Raw genomic sequence first — 19,870 nt, forward strand, 5'->3', positions numbered from 1 at the left:
CTTTCTCGTTTATCATATTGTTTACAGTGTACTATGTTTCCATAGACTGTTGTGCTGCAGCAAGTAAGAATGTCATTGTTCTATCTGGGACACATGGCAATAACACACTCTTGACTCTTGGCTCTTGGCTCTTGTTCAGCTTAGTAAGAGGGAAGCAGTTGTGTAATTTGTGTCTGCATTGACAAAGTGCTTGGCAATGGGATACTGTAATGACCTCAATGCATTTAGATATTTAATTAGAAAATGTACGTCACTGCAGATAGAACCACCTGAGTAATTGTTTGTAAAATGGGTTTTGTTTCTGTAGGACTGCTGCTGATTTGCTTCCAGTTTTGTACACAAGTAGCGATCCTGCATCTTCAGCACCACTTGTGCTCTGGTAGAACAGGCAACACAGTAGACTTGCAAGTAATGTATTTCCAGACATTTACAGGCTAATAGATTGTGACTGCAGTATTTTATTTGATGTCAGCATGGCCCAACCCTATTAACACATCTTAATCACAAATGGAATAACCCAGCCACTGGCTCCTTCTTTGAAGGAATTCTCACTGCTTGCAGCTTTTGGTTGATTAAAAAAAAGGCCCACTGAGTCCATGTTGATCATCACTCACACGTCCACACTAGTTCAATGTTGACCCACTTTCACATCCACTCCCTACAGACTCAGGGCAATTTACAGATGCCCGTTAAGCTACAAACCCACAGGTCTTTGGGATGGGGGAGGAAGCCAGATCACCCGGAGAAAAGTCTGGTGCTCACAGGGAGAATGACACACGGGCAGGTCAGGATCGAACCCAGGTCTCTGGCACAGTGAGGCAGCAGCACTACCAGCTGCACCACTGTGCCATCCTATACTGGTACCTGATCGGAAGGAGACTTGATTATACAGATCTGCTTGATTTTCAATGCTGCAGATCATCTGGTTTCACAGGTTGTGAGAGAATGGTTTAGCTGGCAGTAGAATTTTACTGAAGATACAACTACAGAGACATTTATAAACTATTCAAATTAATGCCAGCTTTCACATTGACAACGTTCCAAATAAAAGGCAAGACAAAATGTTTTGAGGGAAGGTGTCCATAACTCACAGCCTGAGCCCAGACCTTGTTTGAACCTTAGGGAACAGAGGACCAGCAAAGGTCAAGCAGAGGTCCAGCAGAGGTCCAGCCCTTCTGAATGTGATCCTGGTACATGGTCCTCAGATGGTGAATTAGTCAGCGCTGGTCTGTGAACTTATAGAGGAGCAGTATTGAAGCAGATTTTGCACTTTAATCACCTTGGCACTGACAGTCAGAGTTCTAATCATGCTTCATTTCTGAGTTCAGATTTCATTGAAGTGTATGGTTGGAATGTGAATCACCTCTCAGTAATTAACTGTCCTTTGGAGGTTGGAAAAGCTTTCAGTACAAAGAGAGCCAAGAACATCTTCTTCTTCTTGGGTAAAGAATAGGGGGCATGGACTTTCCAATAGAACTAAGGATCTCGTCTGGATCACCAAACTGTTCAAAAACCAAAGGAGTTTCAGTTGCACAATATATGTCGACCAGAGGCTGAAGGTATTGATAATCAGTGGAGCAGCACAGTTGTGCAGCATTAGAGTTGCTGCCTTACAGCGCCAGGGACCTGGGTTCCATCCTGACTACGGGTGCTGTCTGTACGGAGTTTGTACACGTTCTCCCTGTGACCTGCGTGGGTTTTCTTCGGGATCTCCAGTTCCCTCCCACATTCCAAAGACGTACAGGTTTGTAAGTTAATTGGCTTGGTATACTTGTAAATTGTCCCTAGTGTGTGTAGGGTAGTGTTAGTGTGCGGGGAACGTTGTTCGGCGCAGACCCGGTAGATCGAAGGACCTGTTTCCCCGCTGTATCTCTAAACTAAAATATACTCATCTAAACTCTAAGCTCTGCAAAGGGCTTCTTAATGCATGGGTCTGCTACACCCATACTTCAGATCAAAGGATGGTAACTGGGGAAACATGGCTACACACACCCAACCCGAATGAGTATCTTGATGCACCCTCTACAACCAATACTGGTCCTCTACAGCAGTACGATATGGTACTGATCCCATATTATCTAGTAGTGATTATTTGGATTATTAACGGCCAAAATCTGACCTCAGGACACAAGAACATCTCAAAATAGAAGCAGACCACCAGACACCGCAAACCTGTCTTGCCATTCAATGTAGTGAAGGTTGATCGATCCCTGGCCTCAATTCCTCCTCTGTGCTAGATCCCTATAATCCTCAATTCCTAGTTTTTCAAAACATTATCTAACTCCAGTTTAAATACTTCTAATGAACTGGCACAACTTATGGGGTAGAGAACTCCAGCATAACTGGAAGGAGAGGAGGTGGGATAGGCCCCTCCCTTGTAGCTGCATAGTCAAAGAAAACTGGATCATCCCACCACAACTAGAGAACAGTCCTGAACTATTATCTACCTCATTGGTGATCCTTGGACTATCTTTAATCGGACTTTACTGGCTTTGCCTTGCACTAAACGTAATTCCCTTATCATAGATATACATTGTAAATGGCTCGATTATAATCATGTATTGTCTTTCCGCTGAATGAATGGTATGCAACAAAAGCTTTTCACTGTACACATGTCAATAGATTAAACTGAATTAATATATTATCAAGACAACTTGGTACAACATTCAAAATCATTGCTGCCAATTCTTACGGTGCTGGCTCGAAGGGCCGAATGGCCTCCTCCTGCACCTATTTTCTATGTTTCTTGATGATGTTGTCACTGAAAGGCCTGGATAGAGTGGATGTGGAGAGGATGTTTCCACTAGTGGGAGAGTCTAGAACCAGAGGTCATAGACTCAGAATTAAAGAATGTTTCTTGAGGAAGGAGATGAGGAGGAATTTCTTTAGCCAGAGTGTAGTGAATCTGTGGAATTCATTGCCATAGAAGGCTGTGGAGGCCGTCATTGGATATTTTAAAGGCAGAGATAGATAGATTCTTGATTAGTAGAGGTGTCAGAGGGGAGAAGGCAGGAGAATGGGGTTAGGAGGGAGAGATAGATCAGCCATGATTGAATAGTGAAGTAGACGATGGGCCGAATGGCCCAATTCTGCACCTATCACATGAACTTATGAACTATTCTTGATGATCAGTGTGGGATCTTACAACGCATCATCAAAATTCTTGGGACTTTCCCCTTTATACTGTACTTCTTCTATGTCTGCCTGGAGAACATTCTAGACTCATCTAGGTACAGGACCTCAGGCCTTTTCCCCATTTGTCGACTCGCCAGGATCACTGCAGAATATGGGGATGTCCAACTTTGCCTCTAAACAGCCAAGACTTCCAGAAGTTCCGAAGACCCGGAGAATGACCTCCACCTGCAGTTGCAGCAACAAAGCACGTCGCCTCTCAACTCCAGGGCATCTTTGTAATCCAGTGTCAAGATGCCCCAAGGTGTGGTTAGAGTGGATGGTTACTGAAGTCATGCTACTGATACTGCAGCTGAATTTCTATCTGCACCTTGCACTGTCAAGCAGACATCAATTAATTATATTTTGCAAATTTTTATAACCATTTCCTTTACTCTCCAATGTAATCACTTACCGGTCTGGGCAAGATTCGACAGGTTAGCTGGCAAGGGAACAATCAGTTAATATACACCATCCCCTTAACTAAATGATTCATCCTGTGTCACAATTTATCCACGTCACTAGATAATCAACTCGATTGGAGCCACCGCATTGAAACAACAGTTTATCCATATTATCCTCCAAGATTAGAGGGTAAAGCTTTCGATGTGAGTGGGAAGGTTAAAGGGGATGTGCGGGCCAAGTCTTGGGCAGAGTATTGTGGGTGTCTGGAAGGTGCAGGCAGGGTGGTGTTAGAAACATATACAACAGTGGCGTTTAAGAGGCTTTTAACTGGTCACATGGATATGCAGGAAATGGAGGGATATGGAACACTTGCTGCCAGAGGCGATTAGTTCAACTTGGCAACATATTCAACACTGACATAGTCGACCAAAGGACCTGTTCCTGTGCTGCATTGTTCCACGTTTCTCTTTGCCTTAGCCATAAACAAGCCAAGACAAACTTATTCACAGAAATAGTTTTCTAAATGCTCTTTCAAAATGAGACCCAACAAGACGGCTCTGAAGCTGGTATGACTTGGGTGGGGGAGGGATGGAGAGAGAGGGGGGAATGAAAGGGTTACTTGACGTTAGAGAAATCAATTTCTTACCACCGGGTTGTAAGCTGCCCAAGCTTGTCTTGTGTAGTCTCCTTGTCTGTAACTTGTTCTCAACTAACACACAGCTAGCAATGGCCTGTTTCCTTTATTATATCTTTCATTCATTTCTTCTATATCTCTCTACATCATCGTCTGTATCTCTCGTTTTCCTTTCACCTGACTCTCAGTCTGAAGAAAGGTCTCGACCCGAAACGTCACCTATTCCTTTTCTCCAGAGATGCTGCCTGACCCGCTGAGTTACTCCAGCTTTTTGTGTCAATCCCCAACTTCTGTACTCAGTTCCCTTCATCTCCCTATCTGCCTGTGATGCCACTTTCAGTGAACTATGAACTTGTATTCCTAGATCCTGCTGCTCCACAAGGATCATACAGGCTCTGCTCTGTTTCCCAACTTCCCAAAATGCAACAACCCACAATGATCTGAAGTAGATCCTCAGCCCACCTGCCCACCTGCTCAAGATGCCACTGTAATTCCTGCTTGGTTCTTGGTTTCTTGGTCCTCCAAAATATTCCAAATGGAATTTAAACTGGAGGTGGTGAAGGGAGGGCTTAAGCCAGAAAAGGGTTATTGGGAAGAAAGAGCTACTTTAAATTTAGTTGCAACTGGTTGGGTAACTATAGTTGGGTGGAGATTATTCCATGCTTTAATTGTGCGGGGGAAGAACAAATTGCTGTACACATCTCTTTATAGCTTGGATCACAAATTGGATCGAATGCCCTCGTCTGCTCCTAATTGGTTTGGGTTTGGGGTCGGTCTTGTAATCTATGTCGAGCTGACCATTTAACATTTTGTAAAAACAGGTCAAACGGTGAGCTTCACGTCTGTCTTGGAGAAGGTTCCACCCCAGAGAATTCAGATCTTTGGTGACACTCGCTTCTCTCTCATAGGTGTTAGTAACAAATCAAGCTGATAAGTTTCTGCACTCTCTACCATAGCACCTGTCGCCTGCAAGCTTACTAATCTTGCCTTCTACATTCTGATCAATATCGTTGATATAAATGAAAACAGAATCTGCCCCAGCACTGATCCCTGAGGCACATCACATGCCTCCACCCATGTCTAATGATGATTCATGTATCTCAGCCAAGCCACCCGCAATTGTATTCTGTTGTTTCCCACAGTGTCTCCGGATGTAGCTGATCAGGCTCGGGAGACTTATTCACCTTCAGGACATTTAGCAGACTGTAATATGAACTGTCCTCAAGTCATCGTCATTAACTTTTCCTAAGTTGCTTAGTCTTCATATCTTATCCCATGGTAAAAATAGAGGAGAAATATTCATTGACCTGCCCTATCTTCTGCAGCTTTACACATGTACTGAGCGGCCCCAATTCCCTCTATAGTTACCCTTTTCCATAGTAATGGACTTGCACATCACGGAAACTGGATCTTAGGTCCAATTTGCCCATGCCAACCAAAATGCCCTAGTCCCACCAGTCCGCATTTGGCCCATATCCCTCTAACTCTTTCCTATCCATGTACATGTCCAAATGTCTTTTGAATGGTGTCATAGTATCTGCTTCAACTACCCCCTCTACCTGCTCATTCCGTATTCCCACCGCACTCTGTGTGAAAAAGTTGTCCTTCAGTTTCCTTTTAAATCTTTCCCCTCTCACCTTAAACCGATGCCCTCTGGTTCTTGATCCCCTGCTCTGGGTAAAAGACAATTTGCATTCACTTTACCTATTCCCCTCATGATTTTATACATCCCCATAAGATCACTCCTCAGCCTCCTGAGCTCCAAGGAATAACGTTCTAGCCTGCCCAACCTCTCCCTATAGCCCAGACACTCAAGTCCTGGCAATAAGTTTTCGTTAATGTACTTATAAAATCTCTTTGGATTTGCCATAATCTTATCTGCATGAGCGATCTCTTGCCACTGTTTTGCCCTCCAGGTCCCCCTATACACACCCAGGGATGCTCTTTATCCAAGCTGCTTATTCCTTACCATGTCTCCTTCTTTTTCCTGACCAGAGCTTCAATTTCTCTCATCATCCAGGATTGCCTTGTCCTTTTAACTTTGGAACACATCCTACTTTCCAGGTGTCCCTTTGCCCGTAAACAACCTGCTCCAATCAACTTTAGCAGTACCTGTGTAATTCCATTTAAATTGGCCTTGTCGTGTTTAAGAACTTTAATTTGTGGACCAGCCCTACCCTTATTTTAAAGCTAATAAAACTGTGGTTGCTGGTCCCAAAGGGCTGGCCCATTGATAGTTAGGTCACTTGCCCAGCCCAACTCTTCAAAAGTAGTTCATGCTTTGCTCTCTCGCTTGAAGGCCCCTCTACATATGGCCTGAGGAAACGTTCCTGAGCATACTTGACAAATTCCATCCCATCTGAGGCCTTGGCACAATAGCAATCCCAGATTAAATTGGGAATTTTTTAATCCCCTACGATGACAAATCCTATTAGTCTTACATTGTCAGCAATCTCCCAGCACATTTGTTCTTCTAATTGCTGTTGAATATTTGGGGCATTATAGTACAATTACAACAAAGTCATCATCTGCTGTTTATTTCTCAGCCCCACCCATATTGTTGAACAATCCTTCAGTAACGTCACCAGGGCCGACTGTCACAATGTTCTCCTTAATCAAATGTGCAACTCCACTCCTTTTACCCCCACCGTTAACTCACCTGTAGCATCAGTACTCAGGAAAACTATCCTTAAAGACCAAGCATCTTTTTGTGAGATGCACATAATAGATTACTGCACTGAAACCTTGAACAATGCATTCACTTCAAAATTACTGGTTTAAAATTAATTACAATCACTGCCAAAACAAAGAATCCGAAGAGGTATCCTGTCCTGAATCGTCACCTATTCATGTCCTCCACAGATGCTGACTGACCCATTGAGTTACTCCAGTGCTTTGTGTCAGAGTGTCATAGAGTGTTACAGTGTGGAAACAGGCCCTTTGGCCCAACTTGCCCACACCGGCCAACAATGTCCCAGCTACACTAGTCCCACTTGCCTGCGCTTGGTTCATATCCAAACCTGTCCTATCCATGTACCTGTCTAACTGTTTCATAAACGATGGGATAGCCCCATCCTCAACCACCTCCTCTGGCAGCATGTTCCGTACACCCACCACCCTTTGTGTGAAAAAGTTATCTCTCGGATTCCTATTAAATCTTTTCCCCTTCACCTTGAACCTATGTCCTCTGGTCCTCGATTCCCCTACTCTGGGCAAGAGACTCTGTGCATCTATCCGATCTATTCCTCTCATGATTTTGTCTACCTCTATAAGATTAGCCCTCATCCTCCTGCGCTCCATGGAATAGAGACCCAACCTACTCAACCCCTCCCCATAGCTCACACCCTCTAGTCCTGGCAACATGTAAATCTTTTCTGAACCCTTTCAAAATTGACAATATGCTTGTGTTTATTTAAAACCAGCATCCACAGTCCATTATGTCTTAATTAGAAAGGCAAATGGAATGTGGAATGTTGGCTGAGGGTTGTGATGTGAAATGGGGGAGATTTTGTGCAGAATTCTGGGAGGTCACAGCTGTGTACAGTTTTGGTCTCTTTCATTAATGAAGATGTACTTGCTTTTGAAGCAGTGTAGCAGAGACTCAACAGGTTGACTCCAGGTCTATGTGGATTGTCCCTTGAGGGCCAATGGAGCAGGGTAGGTCCATGCACTCTGCAGTTTAGAAAATTGCGAGCTTCTTGCATTGAACCATATAAGATGTTGGGAGAGCCTCACATGGCAGATGGTGTCAATTGTCTCCTGTGACGTACAGCCTGGGATCAGGGTTCACACTTGGTGCAGGGGTGATGGGGAAGATTGAGGATATTTTGAGTTCTCTACTCCCTCTGAGGAGTGTGAATGCTGATGTACTGACCATATTACAGGCCTTGAGTTGAGGTCAAAACACAGGCATGATTTTCCTGGATGATTGTCGTGCTTCTACTTCTGATGTTGACATGCTTTCTGCAGCTCTTTGACCAACGCTGTAAGGTTCTCCCCACAATCCCCCTCCCCCACCCACCACCACCATGGCTGCAACAAGGCTTGTGATGAGCCACTGATTGCCTGTGGAGGAGATGGACATCACTGGTGACTTGGACTTATCTGACCCAGTTGCAGAGTGCACTCATGTTTGACCTCAGTCTCTGAGAGATGACAGTTGAATTACTCTTTCACCCTTGCCGACCCCTCATGCTCAGTGACTCATGATGTACCCCACAGCATGCAATGTTGTGCTGGCACCATCTGGTCCAGTAAACCACTCCTCCACCTTATCAACCAAAGTTATGTTTGAAATCATAGAAACATAGAAAATAGGTGCAGGAGTAGGCCATTCGGCACTTCGAGCCTGCACCGCCATTCAATATGATCATGGCTGATCATCCAACTCAGTATCCTGTACCTGCCTTCTCTCCATACCCCCTGATCCCTTTAGCCACAAGGGCCACATCTAACTCCCTCTTAAATATAGCCAATGAACTGGCCTCAACTACATTCTGTGGCAGAGAATTCCAGAGATTCACCACTCTCTGTGTGAAAAGAAATGTCCTCATAAATCAGGGCACCCTCTCACATATAATAATAATAATATAATATATCTTTTATTGTCATTGCACGTCAGTGCAACGAGATTTAGTATGCAGCTCCACTGATGTACAAGAAAGGTAAATAAATACAATACATAAATAAACAAGCTGAATTGATTGACGTGACCATCTGAGGGAGACTGTCCAAAGGGGGTGGGTGGGTGGGGACTCATTAGGGCCGGTTCAGAGCCGCTATAGCTCTTGGGATGAAACTGTTCCTGAGTCTGGAGGTTCGGGCGTAGAAGGCCTTGTAACGTCTGCCGGAGGGAAGTAGTTGAAACAGACCGTGGCAGGGGTGTGATGAGTCCTTATGGATGCTGAGGGCCTTCCTGAGGCACGGAAAATATATGATCGGCTATGGCTTCCCGCAAGGTGATACAATGATTTCCACACTGGTTGCAGTCCTCAGATATCAGCCCTTTAAAAGGATTGGCCTGAATCAGCCAAAATGTAGAAACAAAGAACTGTAGATAGTTAATACACAAAAGGACACAAAGTGCTGGAGTAACTCAGCAGGTCAGGCAGCATCTCCGGAGAAGGGATAGGTGACGTTTTGGGTTGGGATCCTTCTTCAATCTGATGAAGGATTTTCGACCGGTAACATACCTATCCACGTCCTCCAGAGATGCTGATTTACTCCAGCACCTTCTGTCCTTTTGTGGCCTGAATGAGCTGTGGTTTACTTGAACTGCTGCCTGTTGCTATAGAATCCGGCTCAATGACTTAAATTAATCAATAAACAAAATCAAGGTTAGTGCTGGCTGGTCACTGAAAACTTTGTATTGAAGTCAGAGCATTAATCAGGTGTGTTTCTACACTGTTGCATGCATTACATCACGTATCACAGTCCCAGTACCTATTTTCCACCTTATCCTATTTCAACCTCATTGGCTTCGTGACAAGTCCCACACAATTCTTCAGTGTACTTTTTGCTCTTTGGGAAATCCACCGCGCTCAGACTGAATGCATTTGTGTGTCTCTGCAGCAAAAACATGACATTGTTCGATGGCATTCTTCCACATATTCATGGAAAATTTCCAGTTAAATTATTCAACAAATATAACAGCTTCAAACTGATCTAAAATTTCCTATGACTTGCAGTTTAATTATAAGAGTTTCAGTGGGAATAACAATACAACATAAGCTTGTCTAATAACAAAGCTTGATTCATGCAATACAGTTTAGGAGAATTAAGTTCCAATCAATGACAATAAACTTATATAGATATTTATTCAAATTATCTATGCAAATTATAAAAAATACACAAATATATAATTTATAAAAATGTATTCAAATTATCTATACTGTGAGCATTCAATTGTTTTGAACTAAATCTATGTTTCATCTGCAATTACACATCAACATGAATGTCCTGGTCCGATTAGCTTTGTTTTGAAAGAATCATTTTGAAACTTCAGAATGTTTAATTGAAACTCATAATGTAAATCTATTGCTTGCTTTCAATGTGTATTCTTGCTTGCAATCTCAATGAGAGAGAGCTTCAACATACGTTTAAGGCTATAATTACATTTACTAATTATTTTATCCTTATTAAGGTGAGAGTGGGGTTGTGTAGTTTGGGAATAAAGCCAAGAACACGTTTAACTTGTACCAGGTCCAGTGGCATAACTTTTCCATTTCACTGGGCTAACCAGTAGAATCTGGAATATCATATGAATGTTCTTTTACTCACACTCTCGGGATAGGGGAGTGTAAAATTAAAGGGCACAGGTTTAAGGAGAGGAGACAAAGATTTAAAGGGGATGTGAGATTTTTCACACAGAAGGTCATAGGGTCATAGGTCATAAGTAATAGGAGCTGAAATAGCCCATTTGGCCCATCAAGTCTAATCCGCCATTCAAACATGGCTGATCTATCCCTCCCTCCTAACCCCATTCTTCTGTCTTCTCCGCAAACCTCCTGACACTCATGCTAATCAAGAATCTATCACTGTCTTAAAAATGGGTGGATGGCAAATATATGGAAAAAGCAACTAAATGAGGAGGTAGAGGCAAGTAAAATTACGTTTTAAAGACATTTAGACAGGTATATGGATAGGATAAGTTTAGAGGGATATGGACCAAACATTGACTTAAGCAGGCACTTTGATCGGCATGGACAGTTTGGGCTAAAAGCCCTGCTTCTATGATGTTCAACTTCATGATTCTATGACTGTAATACTAGCTGCTATTATTTATATTCCACTGCACATGTTCAGACTAGTTAAGCAAAAATGGTGGAGTAGCAAGATGGATTCAACAGTGGCTGAATGGGAGATGCCAGAGAATAATGGTGGATGGCTGTTTGTCAGGTTGGAGGCCGGTGACTAGTGGGGTGCCTCAGGGATCTGTGTTGGGTCCACTGTTGTTTGTCATGTACATCAATGATCTGGATAGTGGTGTGGTAAATTGGATTAGTAAGTATGCAGATTATACTAAGATAGGTGGTGTTGTGGAAAATGAAGTAGATTTCCAAAGTCTACAGAGAGATTGAGGCCATTTGGAAGAATGGGCTGAAAGATGGCAGATTGAGTTTAATGCTGATAAGTGTGAGGTGCTACATCTTGGCAGGACAAATACATGGTAAATGGTAGCGAATTGAGGAATGCAGTTGAACAGAGGGATCTAAGAATAACTGTGCATAGTTCCTTGAAGGTGGAATCTCATGTAGATAGGGTGGTAAAGAAAGCTTTTGGTGTGCTTGCCTTTATAAATCAGAGCATTGAGTATAGAAGTTGGGATGTAATGTTAAAATTGTACAAGGTATTGGTGAGACCAATTCTGGAGTATGGTGTACAATTTTGGTCGCCCAATTATAGGAAGGATGTCAACAAAATAGAGAGAGTACAGAGGAGATTTACTAGAATGTTGCCTGGGTTTCAGCAACTAAGTTACAGAGAAAGGTTGAACAAGTTAGGTCTTTATTCTTTGGAGCGCAGAAGGATAAGGGGGGACTTGATAGAGGTCTTTAAAATGATGAGAGGGATAGACAGAGTTGACGTGGATAAGCTTTTCCCATTGAGAGTAGGGAAGATTCAAACAAGAGGACATGACTTCAGAATTAAGGGACAGAAGTTTAGGGGTAACATGAGGGGGAACTTCTTTACTCAGAGAGTGGTAGCTGTGTGGAATGAGCTTCCAGTGGAAGTGGTGGAGGCAGGTTCGATTTTATCATTTAAAAATAAATTGGATAGGTATATGGATGGGAAAGAAATGGAGGGTTATGGTCTGAGTGCAGGTACCATATAACCATATAACAATTACAGCAGGTAGATGGGACTAGGGGAGAATAAGTGTTCGGCACGGACTTGTAGGGCCAAGATGGCCTGTTTCCATGCTGTAATTGTTATATGGTTATATGGTTATAAAAACAAATGCCTGTAGTTCAATGAAAATGAATATTATTTCATTGCTTTAACTCTAAATACACTGGAGCGTAACATGAATGTTTCAAAGCAAAACTAGTATTTTTAACAATGGATAGTAATAAAAATACATATATCATGACAAATTAAACGCTCTACTCTCTACTAAACATCAACAGGCGTTCCGATCGGCAGCGGCACGACAGTGGCTCTGCTGCAGTGTGTCCAGGTTGGTGGTTGGTGCGCGATACTTTGGCAGGGGGCAAAGTCCGTTTATCAGTCTTATAGCCTGCGGGAAGAAGCTGAGGAGCATCCTGCTGGTTTTGCAGCTAATGCTCCTGTACCTCTTCCCAGATGGCAGGATGGAGAATATGTGATGCGATGGGTGGTAGGGGTCTTTGATGATGGAGATGGCTCTGCTGGTACATCTCTTCCTGTATATGTCCAGCAGGAAAGGGAGTGGAGCACCAATAATCCTGCTGGCGGTCTTCACAATCCTGTCTAGTTGGTGCCGTTCGTACGCCTTGCAGCTCCCGAACCAGGAAGTGAATTTTGAGTTCTCTACTCCGTCTGAGGTGTGTGAATGCTGACGTACTGACTATATTCCAGGCTCAGATTGATGGCTTTTTAGAATCTCAGGTAATCTACAGTTAGGCAGTGTTACGACTCCCGAAAGCAGGTACTTCAGAGCCGCGTAACATATTTCAAAAATCAGGTTCAAGTTCAAAAATAGTTTTAATTATTCAATGGAACACAAAACCCAAACCTGATTCAAACAACCCAGTCAGGGATATGGATGGACTGACAAACAATTTAACAGTGCTCCAGCCAGCCACGTGATGGACCGTCGAACCGGAGACTCTAAAACCTGCCTAAAGAGATATAACCCTGAAACAAAATACAAGAAAACACTAAGGTCAGCCCTTATCCATCCCAATTCAATATTTGTTAACAAGTAATGGTGAAAGTACACAAAGTTCTATGCCATGTGGCCAGGCCTTCCGCAGCTCACACCAGCAGTCTGCTCACAAGTCAGGGTCGACGAAGAAGAGAGAGAATCCTGGGAGACTCTGGTATTTAAGCTTCAGATGAGTCACCCGTCACCTGACGCAGCTTGGCCAATCGGGTACAGGAGCTTTTAACCCCTTGATTCCAGACTCACAGCCACGAGGCCTGCACTCGGGAGAGAAACAGAGAAAGGTAAGTACATAGCATTCACCAGTGGGGGGAGTGCCTAACAGGCAGCAAACTAGAGTTGAGGTTAAAACCCAGGCATGATTTTCCTGGATGATTGTCGTGCTTCTACTTCTGATGTTGACATGCTTCCTGCAGCTCTTTGACCAACACTGTAAGGTTCTCCCCACAATTCCCCCCCCCCCTCCCCCCCTCCTCCACCTCCCCCCCCCCCCCCCCCTCCCCCCTCCACCCCCCCTTGGACTTGGACTTATCTGACCCAGTTGCAGAGTGCACTCATGTTTGACCTCAGAATTGCTCTTTCACCCTTGCTGACCCCTCATGCTCAGTGACTCATGATGTACCCCACAGCATTCAATGTTGTGCTGGCACCATCTGGTCCAGTAAACCACTCCTCCACCTTATCAACCAAAGTTATGTTGGAAACAGGGCACCCTCTCACATATATGATCAGCTATGGCTTCCCGCAAGGTGATACACTTATTTACACTGGATTCAGTCCTCAGATATCAGCCCTTTAAAAGGGCCGGCCTGAATCAGCCAAAATGTAGAAACAAAGAACTGTAGATGATAGTTAATACACAAAAGGACACAAAGTGCTGGAGTAACTCAGCAGGTCTGGCAGCATCTCTGTAGAACATGGATAGGTGATGTTTTGGGTCGAGACCCTTCTTCTGACTGGTGACGATTTGGGTTGGGATCCTTCTTCAATTTGAAGAAGAATTTTCGACCGGTAACATACCTATCCACGTTCTCCTGACCTGCTGATTTACTCCAGCCCCTTCTGTCCTTTTGTGGCCTGAATCAGCTGTTGTTTACTTGAACTGTTGCCTGTTGCTATAGAATCCGGCTCAATGAGTTAAATTAATCAATAAACAAAATCAAGGTTAGTGCTGGCTGGTCACTGAAAACTTTGTATTGAAGTCAGAGCATTAATCAGGTGTGTTTCTGCACTGTTGCATGCATTACATCACGTATCACAGTCCCAGTACCTATTTTCCACCTTATCCTATTTCTACCTCATTGGTTTTGTGACAACTACCACACAATTCTTCAGTGTACTTTTTGCTCTTTGGGAAATCCACCGCGCTCAGACTGAATGTATTTGTGTGTGTCTGCAGCCAAAACATGACATTGTTCGATGGCATTCTTCCACATATTCATGGAAAATGTCCAGTTCAATCATTCGACAAATATAACAGCTTCAAACATCTAAAATTTCCCGTGAGTTGTGGTTTCAGTGGGAATAACAATACAATACAGGCATGTCTAATAACAAAGCTTGATTCATGCAATACAGTTTAGGAGAATTAAGTTCTGATCAATGACAATAAACTTATATAGATATTTATTCAAATTATCTAGGCAAATTATAAAAAATACTCAAATATATAATTTATAAAAATGTATTCAAATTATCTATACTGTGAGCATTCAATTATTTGGAACTAACTCTATGTTTCATCTGCAATTACACATCAACATGAATGTCCTGGTCCGATTAGCTTTGTTTTGAAATAATCATTTTGAAACTTCAGAATGTTTAATTGAAACTCTTAATGTAAATCTATTGCTTGCTTTCAATGTGTATTCTTGCTTGCAATCTCAATGAGAGAGAGCTTCAACATACGTTTAGGGCTATGATTACATTTACTAATTATTTTATCCTTATTAAGGTGAGAGTGGGGTTGTGTAGTTTGGGAATAAAGCCAAGAACACGTTTAACTTGTACCAGGTCCGGTGGCATAACTTTTCCATTTCACTGGGCTAACCAGTAGAATATGGAATATCATACGAATGTTCTTTTACTCACACTCTCGGGATAGGGGAGTGTAAAATTAAAGGGCACAGGTTTAAGGAGAGGAGACAAAGATTTGAAAGGGATGTGAGATTTTTCACACAGAAGGTCATAGGGTCATAGGTCATAAGTAATAGGAGCAGAAATAGGCCATTTGGCCCATCAAGTCTACTCCGCCATTCAATCATGGCTGAGCTATCCCTCCCTCCTAATCCCATTGACTTAAGCAGGCACTTTGATCGGCATGGACAGTTTGGGCTAAAAGCCCTGCTTCTATGATGTTAAACTCCATGATTCTATGACTATAATACTACCTGCTTTTATATATATTCCATTGGACATGTTCAGACTAGTTAAGCAAAAACAAATGCCTGTAGTTCAATAAAAATGAATATTATTTAATTGCTTTAACTCTAAATACACTGGAGCGTAACATGAATGTTTCAAAGCAAAACTAGTATTTTTATCACAGGGTATTTAAAACCAGATCAATAAAAATTCAGGACTATTTAGAGTTCACGTGAATGATCCTGAGGGGAAACTATCAAATTATCCAAACAACTTTTTTTTCTTGAGTCGAAGCATCCTGCTCTGAAAGCATTGACTCATTCTCAGCCCATCATCTGTAATAGTATTTCGTAATGTCCGGGAAATTTTCAATGATATCATCTCACAAGTTCGTAACAAGGTTCCGATTATAAGTAGAGAGCCTCAACCATGACGGTCAGAAGCATCTTCAGCAGCTCAAGAGTAGTGAGCAGAATAGTTGGAGAATTGTTGAAGCAAAGAAAATGAACAGCCGAGTTCTTCTCACCAGCCTGACCCTGTTTGTACTCTATGTGGCATCTACACAAGGTAAGCAATTACCTGGTTTTATCTTTAACCAGCAATGTGCAGAATCTACAATGTTGTGAAAACAGTTAAAATTGTTTATTTAATACATTTAATAACTTACTATAACTATATGAATCCAAAGTGTTTTTATAAGAATTTAATTTTGACACAAACATCAAAATATATTAACCCTTTAAGAGACAATAATATTTATTAATACTTGACTGCATTTGCAGTTTATAATATAGTAGACATAGTTCACAGATAGACTCAAATAACACTGATAGTGTGTAACACGCAGCTATTGCAGTTAAAACACAGATTACGGGAAACTTTTCGAGGTTTGTTAAGTAGTTTGAAATGTGAATCAAAGTAAACTTGGATGGATTTAGATCATTTACCATTGACTGAGTCAGCTATAATCACATAATTGTAGGACCACAATAACCACAGTTCTGCTTTGGTTCAAGGAAGATGCCCCATGCTTCCTGTTCCAGGCGATTAAAATCTGTTACTGCTATTCTCCCCGCAAGGCTCCTTGTGTTGAGATAACACAATTCATTGTAAAGTTATGTCATGGCCTTAGTCAAATTAATTAACAGGCCTACCATCCAGTCGCTGCACAGTGGGCAGTTTGGAGCCATTATTGCAGAAGAATATATTGAGTAGGATCAAGGGTTAGATCAATCGGCATCCAGAAAATACTGCACATAAAGATTGTTGAGGTTGACAAAGGTCAATCATCTCTGCCTCAGGGCTGGGCAGTGTCCGAGCCCCAATAATTTTCAGTTGTTCCATGGATGACCATCCTTCCATAATGAGGTTGGATGTGGAGATGCTTGATGCTGATGGCATAATGCTTAATTCCATTCACAACTCCTCAGCAAATGAAGCCATCCAGGTCTCATGTGCAGGGAGACTTAGACTTGATTTAGACAAGGGTTAATAAGTAGTAAGTAAAACCCATACCACAAAAATGGCAGCCAATGACTATCTCCAAAGATAGACACAAAAAGCTGGAGTAACTCAGCAGGTCAGAGAGCATCTCAGGAGAAAAGGAATAGGTGACTTTTTAGGTCAAGACCCTTCTTCAGACCCTCTCCAACAAGAGGGTCTATATCCAACTAGCTCCAACAAGACAAAACCTAACCACCTGTCCTTAGCATTCAACGGCAGGAAAAGGGAAGGAGGTACTAAGCACACCAACTTCTAATCCAAAGCCAGGAATACCCACAACAGCACCATTTGTTTTCTCATGGGCTTTGCTCTTCCAAAGCGAGAATCTGATTTTATGTTGCGAGGTATCTAGATAAATTATAGGCCTTGTTGTAGACAGATAACTTAAGGAGCTTCCTTGTAGTGGTGACATAATTTCCCCCAAAAGGTAAATATGAATATATAAGGAATAAGATTAAAATTTCAAGCGACATATATAAAATGTTTACAATTTGTTCCTTCCACAGCTGCATCTATTGGAAATTCAAAAGTGAGTCTTCGCTGCCAGTGCATCAATACACACTCCAAATTCATCCATCCCAGGCGCATGGAGAATATTAAAATTATTCCAAGTGGTCCACACTGCTCACGAGTTGAAATCATGTAAGTTTTAATTCGTAGGAAGGAATTGCAGATGTAGGTTTAAATTGAAAATAGATACAAAAAGCTGGACTAACTCAGTGGGTCAGGCAGCATCTCTGGAGAAAGGAATAGGTTACATTTTGGGTCGAGACCTTTCCTCAGTCTGAAGAAGGACCCGAAACAAAACTTATTCTTTCTCTCCAGAGATGCTGCCTGATTCGCTGAGTTACTCCAGCTTTGTGTGTCGATCTTAAATTGTAATTAGAGTGGTTATTGGTAAACTTAGTTTATGTGAATAATATCTGCACAGTGTTCATGGTGCATTATTATATTTTATATTGAAATACTTGTTATCTTTTACTTCCTTCAGTGCAATCCTTAAAAATGGTTCCTTGGTGTGTTTGAATCCTAATGCCGTTTGGGTGAAAAAAATCATTGCCATGATGACCAATAGGTAAGTTTCAGACCTTACTATCTACTAAAAGCTTTGCACGCAGGCGGTGGTCGGTATATGGAGTGAGCTGCTGGAGGAGATAGTTGAGACAGGTTTATTAACAACATTTAAAAGACATTTGGACTGGTACATGGATAGGAAAGAGTTAGAAGGATATGGGCCAAATATGGGCAAATGGGATGATCTTAGATGGGGTATCTTGGTCACCATGGATAAGTTGGGATGAAGGGCCTGTTTCCATGCTGATTGTCTCTGTGTCACTCTGTGATTCTAAAACATAGGCTAAAACAGAGGATAAGAAGAGACCAGAAATAAGGATTGAATTTAGTTAACTAGCTCTTGCAGGTACAATGTCGAAATCATAGGAAAGAAAAACATAACATTTGCAGAATGGCTTTTTTACTTTCTCCATCTGGAAGGTTGCCTGAATTTTACACAAACAACATTGAAACTGGGAATAAATGTTAAACACATATGTTCCAGCAAATGGCCCCTATGTGTCAGGCAGAATATGTATTTCACTGAGCAAATGGCCCCTATGTTCACTGAGCAAATGGCCCCTATGTGTCAGGCAGACATTTATTTCACTGAGCAGAAACATTATCAATTGAATTCACGAAGAAGGTTAGGAAAACGGAAAAAGGCAAAATGAAGGGAGGATGTATTTAAAACCTATTATAAAATAGGTTTAGAAAACCAGGATTGAAGTATCATTATATCTAATAATTTTCATAATTTTTTATATTCTCTACAGTTCTTAGACGACTAATGAAGCTCGCTCTTCAAAGATCAAAGGCTGAATGTCAAGTGTGTTAGGCTCATTCGAAGTCGAGATTCTGGACCAGCTCAGGAATGTACTTTTATACTCAGGCCTGTCACGGATTTACATCGGCCTGTGAAAGAATGGCTCGTTTAAAACAGTATTCATCTTTTTCTTACTAATTAGGACACTCAGACTATCTACACCATTTGTTTGCTATCTCTAATCTGAGGTTTTGTAGCTTAATATGTATTTATGTATTAAATTATTTGAGAAATTGACTGCTTGAAAACTGAATGTGGCACCTTGTAAAGGATCTGTAGTGAGAAATTAGTTGGAAATGGGTTAACTGTGGAAAAACAATGTGGTTTCACCATGAGTGTGTTAATCCCTGTTTACGTGTTGGCAAGAGATGAATGAAAACTCAGGACACAGGTGTTCCCTTTGTTGAGGTTTCATTCGTCCATGTAGTGGCATCCAGAGCTTACACATGGACTATGCCGTTAAATACCTGGAGTATTTTTTATTCTGTTATCGCACTGGCAGTTACTTAATGTCAAGTTATGGTTCTGCAGAATTTGGCAGAAATGGAATTGTAAGTTCAGCAAAGGACCATGCCAGTAACGGCATAGATTTTTATTGTAATTTGTTCCACTTGCACTTAATTTATTTGCCCTTAATATGTATTGCCTTATTTATGTGTATTTATGACTTCCTGTGAAAGTAATTAATTGCTTTGATGTTATTTAAATCTGTATTTGTGCAATTGATCTGTAACTTTCTTTTGTGGTAAATGCGTATTGTGAAATATTGGAGCCAAAAAACAAACTGCTGGAGGAACTGAGAGGATCAGGCAGCAGGAGGGTGGTCAATGTTTTCTATCTAAGCTCCACATCAGGACTGGAGCAGGGTCTTGACCCCAGGAGTCAACCATCCCTTTGCTCCACACATTCTGTCTGGCCTTTTAAACTCCTCCGGCAGTTCTTTTATTCTAGATTATAGTAACTGCTGTCTCTTGTGTGTCTATTGTGAAATATTTGTATTTGGATAAATTAAGAATTATTTTCTATCTTTATTAAAAAATATGAAACC

The 19,870-nt window shown here is 41.8% G+C and overlaps 1 protein-coding gene across 1 annotated transcript; it reads left to right on the plus strand.

Annotated features, from left to right (window-relative positions):
- The first annotated feature begins 15,887 nt into the window (after positions 1 to 15,887).
- Positions 15,888 to 19,451, plus strand: LOC116970773 (interleukin-8-like). The gene is made up of 4 exons (XM_033017266.1): positions 15,888 to 16,007; positions 17,450 to 17,585; positions 17,935 to 18,018; positions 18,773 to 19,451. The coding sequence occupies exons 1-4, from the start codon at positions 15,944 to 15,946 to the stop codon at positions 18,777 to 18,779; spliced, it is 291 nt and encodes a 96-aa protein (XP_032873157.1). The 5' UTR covers positions 15,888 to 15,943; the 3' UTR covers positions 18,780 to 19,451.
- The last annotated feature ends 419 nt before the right edge of the window (positions 19,452 to 19,870 follow it).

The sequence above is a fragment of the Amblyraja radiata genome, chromosome 1, assembly GCF_010909765.2.
Source record: "Amblyraja radiata isolate CabotCenter1 chromosome 1, sAmbRad1.1.pri, whole genome shotgun sequence".
Lineage (NCBI taxonomy): Eukaryota > Metazoa > Chordata > Chondrichthyes > Rajiformes > Rajidae > Amblyraja > Amblyraja radiata.

Bases quoted from the DNA above. Each gene is read 5' to 3' on its own strand.
- LOC116970773 (XM_033017266.1), top strand. From the start codon at position 15,944: ATGAACAGCCGAGTTCTTCTCACCAGCCTGACCCTGTTTGTACTCTAT. The intron at 16,008-17,449 runs GTAAGCAATTAC...TTCCTTCCACAG, and splicing joins CTATGTGGCATCTACACAAG to CTGCATCTATTGGAAATTCA. The intron at 17,586-17,934 runs GTAAGTTTTAAT...TACTTCCTTCAG, and splicing joins TGCTCACGAGTTGAAATCAT to TGCAATCCTTAAAAATGGTT.